General features: G+C 59.6%; 1 protein-coding gene across 1 annotated transcript in view; it reads right to left on the bottom strand.

The window, feature by feature from the left end:
• GPR137B (G protein-coupled receptor 137B) overlaps positions 1–5,664 on the bottom strand; it is a 36,550-nt gene that overhangs the window by 14,344 nt on the left and 16,542 nt on the right. Inside the window, exon 3 of the mRNA XM_006920733.3 lies at positions 5,159–5,208. Within this exon, the coding sequence (XP_006920795.1) occupies positions 5,159–5,208 (50 nt within the window). The remainder of the gene's footprint in view (positions 1–5,158; positions 5,209–5,664) is intronic.

Raw genomic sequence — 5,664 nt, 5'->3', positions numbered from 1 at the left:
AGAAGTGGCCAGCGCCGGCAGCCCGGAGGGGCCGGGAAGACACTGGACAAAGCGCCTGGAGCAGGGAGGACGGAAGGACACGGCCGAGTGTCTGCACCGCCCCGCGGGGGGGCGGACGGGGCGGGACAGAAACACGTGCGCGAACTGAGGAACGACAGACGTGGCCACGTCGGAGACTGGGAATCACGACTTGGGACGCAGTGTCGAGCACAGATGGGATGAAGGGACCTTCGGGCAGGAGACACGATGGCCCCAGGAGCTGAGCAGGGAGGCGTGCCAGAGGCACAGCGCTAGGGCCCGGGGGACCTGGACACAGGGCGGCCAGGGCCACCACCCACAGTCCGGCCGGCGCGTGGGGCGGGACGGGAGCTGCTGTGCGGTCTCGGAGACTTAACGTCATGTGCGGTGACACACTCAAATCTTTTCAAGGAGAAATACATTTTTTTGGAAAAATAAACATGAATGATTTACGAAGGTTAAGTTTTTCTACAGGAAGTGCTCACTGGTCAAAGCCCTTCCAACCCACCGCACTCTCTCACCGAGGGTCGAGGTCCCTGCTGGTCCCTGTGTGTGGAGCGCCGCCCCAACTCCTCCCGCCGGCCCCCCGTCCTGTCCACTGGTGTCCCTGCCACAACGAGCTGTTAGTTTCCGTCGTCGCACATGGCTGCAGCTGCTCAGTTCGGGGTGCCAGTGTCTCCTGCAGCAGACCAAGCTCAGGAAGAGTACCCCCTTCCCCCACCCCACCGCATCCCCGACCATGTCCCCCGAGCCCGAGTGCCACCTGGGCTCACGGGGAGTGCTCGGCACACCTGCCCTGGTCTTCGCATCCAGACGCATTTCACACTTTCCTACAGAGACCACCTGGAGTGTCCCCTCTTCGTGGCATCTGCCGTTAGGGGTGCCATGCCTGAGAGACGGGGGCCGGATCAGGGAACTGTGAAGTCTGTGGGTGACCTTGGGCCAGGTCCCTAAGCAGGCCGAGCTCTGCCTCCTCCACAGAGACACGAGGTGGGGGGCTGGGGCTGTGTAGCAGGGGGAGACTGCACAGGGCAGTTGGCACAGAGTCATCTGTTCCCCACGTTCTCACAGACCAGGGCGAGTCGGGGGCAGGGGGCGAGGACCAAAGGCAGGATCGTCTGGGAGTCACCGAAACCGTGCGTCTGGTCCCTTGAAAGCCCTAGTTTTTGTTTTACCACCTGGCGTGCTTTTGCGAAGGACCCCCCGGCACAGCCGTGCCGTGTCTGGCCCTGACTGCCGTGCACACACATCTATCCGTAAGGAGCAGGGAGCATCTGGAACAATCACGGTTTGACATCTGGCTTTTCCAGATGGCTCCTTGTGGGTGTGGCTTTAAGTACTACTGTGGATATAAATCCTTATTCCTCTTTCTTTATTATGAAAGCGGTACCCCGCCACTGGGGGACACTGGGCAAGTACCATGAGGGTGAAGGGCGAGGAAATCAGGGGTCACATGCAGCCCAACGGGGTGGCCCCCATCACTGCTCGCGGGGTGTGGCGTCCACACCCTTCCCGCCAATTGTCCCACATGGGGACCAGGCCTCCTCCCTTCCCCTCGCCCCGCCCTCCACCTGGAGTGACAGGGAAGTGGGTGTGGGACAGAGAGCTGCGTGTCCTCATCTGTGAAACAGCGAGGACACCCCTATCCTCAAGGAGCTGCTGGGGGCTCAGGGCGTCCTGTGCCTCCTTGTCTTCCTTGCCCCTCAGTCCTCACCCCCACAGAACCTCTCCTGTCAACAACGGTGAATCCTAGGAAAAGCTTCCTCTCCTCCCGGCAATGCTTGCTCCGCAGGGATCCACACCTGTGACCTCGTGACCTCGTTCTCGAGGAGGCTCCAGCCGCCGCCTGCAGCTAACGCTCCCCCTCCAGGCTTCTGAATAACTACCATCTCCACGCTGTTTTTCAGACTGCTAGCTGGAAAGCTCTTTGATCTCTCTCTCTCTCTCTCTCTCTCACAGACACAGACACACACACACACACACACACACACACACACGCACGCGCACGCACACGCACACGCACGCACAGGCATGCCCGTGCACACGCACACGCACGTTTAAACAGTTTCAACTCTGGCTGATTCCCATTCCCTCTCTCTTGTCCCACCCTGACACCCCGGCCCCCGCTTCTGGCCAGAACGAACGTGACAGTGTCCTAAGTCACCTCCACCTGCACCCCACCCTGCACCGCCCAGGGCCCTGCACCTTGGAGCCAGATCAATGTATGGGTGCCCCGCGTGCTCATCAAGCCAGCCTGCTCGCTGTCCCCAAAGCCCTCCAGGCGTCCAGGCCACCTTTCTCCCTAAAACCTTCCTGCCCTGGACTTCTATCGAGTCCTCCTCGCTGAGCCACAGGACCACCCGCCACACAATAAAAGCCTGTTATTGTCTTCAAGAAACGCAGTGTCGTGAGACTTGAAACGATAAAAAAGAAATGCCTTATAAAACTTAACTTTTCCAACCCTTGGCCCACAGCTCTGGAAGAAAGGGAGGAATCTGGGGGTGGAGAGTTTTAAGGTTGGGGGTGGAGACGACAGAAGAGACCGTATCATGAGATGTGTTTCTATGACAACCGTGTTTTTGACATTTCTCTAATAAAACTACTTCTTTTCAACTCAAACCCCAGGGTCAGGATAAACAGCCCAGATTAAAGAGCACAGGATAAGGACACTGCGGGGCGTGGGAGGGCCACTCTGCTCATGGGACCAGAGGACCAGCTTCTGGCTGGTCAGCGAGCCCAGAGCTGAAGCGGCCCCCCAGCCCCCCGGACAGGAAGTGCTGGGTTTGGGTCACAGGACAGGACTTCACCATGTCCTACCGTGAGGGGACAACATTAACGGATTGTCTAAATTTCTCTTCCACTATCTGAGATTTCTTATCGAACGGGAAAAGAAGAGCCTCGCTCATTGTACATACTTTTTAAATATCCAAGATGGAGGGGTAATGGCTGAAAATGTTTAAAACCAAAGTACCCTGTGTGCTCCGAGGCCTAGTGTCAGATTCCTAAGCCAAAGATCAAAGACAGACGAAGAGGGAACCTGAACCGGACAAGCAACCTCCAGCAGAAGTCAGAGCTGGCAGACGCGTCAGTGCAACGGGCCCTAAGTGAGAAGCGAAGTGGTCCTGGGCAGGACGTAGATCGCCGTCAGGAACACGGGGCTGCCACACGAGCGGCCTGGGGCGAGAAGTTTCCACCAGCTCTAGGCTCATGGCTCGCGACTCACTTCCCATGAGCTGTCAGTCAGGGGAGCCAGTCTGTGCAGAAGCCGGCGTGTCAGAACACGCCATGGGACAAACCGCGGCCTGAAGTGTCTGCGGCCGCATCTGGCTTAAGAGAAACGAGGAGTCAGAGGAGACCACAGATGTGCCGAGGCGCGAGAACCCCCAGGACGTCTTTGCGCTGTGGGAGTGAACGGTCAGGTCCGAGTTAACGGGCTTCTCCGCGGCAACCTCAGCGTCCTGGCTTCGGGAACCCCTCACCTGCCCTCACCTTCGGGAACCCCTCGCCTTTACCCTCTGGGCCAGCTGCATTCTACCTGCTTCTCCCTTCGCCTCTGCAACCCCCAGGGAAAGCGGTCACGCACAGGGGGAGTCTGTCCCGCCCCCGGCATGTCTTCTCACCTGCAAGACCCCAAGCCCAGGCACGCGGAGGCTGGAACCTCTAAAACGTCTTCCTTCCTGACCCCTGATGCCACGGTTCACTTGCAGAAGCTTGGACGCCGAGCCCAGCCTCAACTGAGCACTTCCGAGGTAAGGCCGGCTCCACGATCCAGTCCGAATCGTCTCCCCCCAGCCCGGCCTTCTCTCGTCCTCCGCTCCCAGCACCCGGGGCCTCCACCGGCCTCCACTGGCCTCCACTTCCAGCCAGGGGCCGGAGGCCCGAGACCGCGACGCAGAGGAAAGGCTACCTCAGCAGACAGGAGGGACGGGCGCCTTTAACGGCCCTGCTGGGGCCAGCGCCCTGTCACGCAGACTCTGGAGTCCCAGCCAGACACCTGGCAGAAAGGTGAACAAACAGCCCAGAGAGCGGTGAGGGGGACGGCGAGGCCGGGTGGGGGACGGCGGCCGCCAGGGTCTCCTTGCTCGGATCTGGGCCGGACGCCATCACGTAACTTTCTAAAGTTCAGTTTCTTTGGATGTAAAATGGGGATTTTACATATACTTTCAGAACTTTAACTAAAAAGTCTTTACAAATGTAAGATATGTTTAAACAAAATATGACATGCATACAGTTTTGCATATTTTTAAAGGGAAAAAATGATTAAATGTTTATTTTGATTCGAGAAAGTGAGTGGCCAAAGTCCCCTTTCCAGAAACGTCGGCCCACGGCTCGGTGCTCCCCTGGGAAAGCTTAGGGCACCCTGACTCCTGACCACCTGCCTCATACCCTCCGGGCGCCTGGGCCCCCTCCAAGGTCCCCGGCCAAGGCCAACCCCCCAGCCGCTGGCTCTTTGCTGCTGGGGGCCACAGAGCTGTCGGGGAGCGTGGGGGAAAGTATGGGCCCTTCCCACAGGGGACCCGCGTCTCCACCCGCGCACACAAACGGGGCGTGCAATCCGACACGTTCCCGTCCAGACTGCAAACCTCTCCTGTTCAGCCCCGCACAGGCCTCTCTTCTTCCGCCCAGTTCCTGTGACTCCCACGTCCAGAGGCCACAGCGGGGACCCACACACCTGCCGCGTCTCAGGTGGCGCTCTGCCTGACGCTGTTTAGGACAGCTTCACAGACGGAGCGTTCGCCCCTCTAGGACGCAGACTCCATCCCTGCCTCGGGGGTCAAAAACACATCTGCTGGAAATGGACGGAGCCGCAAACAAGCAGCCGTGGGGCGAGTGACGGTGACCGCTCACGGACCTCGCAGCTCTGGGGCACAGGCGGTCGGCAGCTGGAGGCCTCAGGGAGCCCCGGCTCCCCCAGGCCCTCTGCCGCGTGCATCGCTCCCGCACCCTCCTCCCTCCCCCGCCAGACTCCTGTTTCTAACCAAGGAGGACGCGCTTCCCCGAGCTGAGCCTACGCCACACTCGGCAAGCGGGTCAGCGTCCCGCAGCCAGGGGACCGACGTGTGCCACCCCCAGCTGGAGAGACGGGCTCCTGCGGGAGCCTCTCACCTGCCTTCTCGGAGGAAAAGGCCCGGGTACTTACCGGAATTTGAGTAATTCTGGAGAGTATTTTGACTTGGCTTTGAAAATCACCTGCAATGACAGAAAAACATGGCAGGTTGGGGCGTCCACACGCGGACAGTGACGAACGGAAGGCCCCGCTCGGAGCCCCCGCTGCCTTCGCGCCGGGCGCCGGGGGCTTCTGAGGCTGGGACGACCGCTCGCTGAGAGGTTCGACTCCCTGTCTGTCGCCTCTGAATGCACTTTTGAAAATAAGGGTATTTGAAAATGGTTTAAAAAGAAGGAAAGGGGTCACTGGTCTCCTAACGCTGGCTTGTCCCCTAGAGAGACCGCCCACCCTCTCGCTTCACCAGGGGTTTCGCGGGCACCAAATTAGTTTGACTAAAAGTGTCGTCTCCCAGGCCTCGAACTCTGCAGCACACGTGAAAGGCCCGTGGACGACAGACACATCGAACTCGGTCGCTACAGGAGAAATGTCGCACGCTGGAAGTCGCCGCCCCAGCGGCCTGCACAGCCTGACGCGGCCAC

Source organism: Pteropus alecto, unplaced genomic scaffold (assembly GCF_000325575.1).
Source record: "Pteropus alecto unplaced genomic scaffold, ASM32557v1 scaffold189, whole genome shotgun sequence".
Taxonomy (NCBI): Eukaryota; Metazoa; Chordata; class Mammalia; order Chiroptera; family Pteropodidae; genus Pteropus; species Pteropus alecto.
Note: the sequence above shows the minus strand (reverse complement) of the source record. Positions and strands in the feature narration are given on the sequence as shown.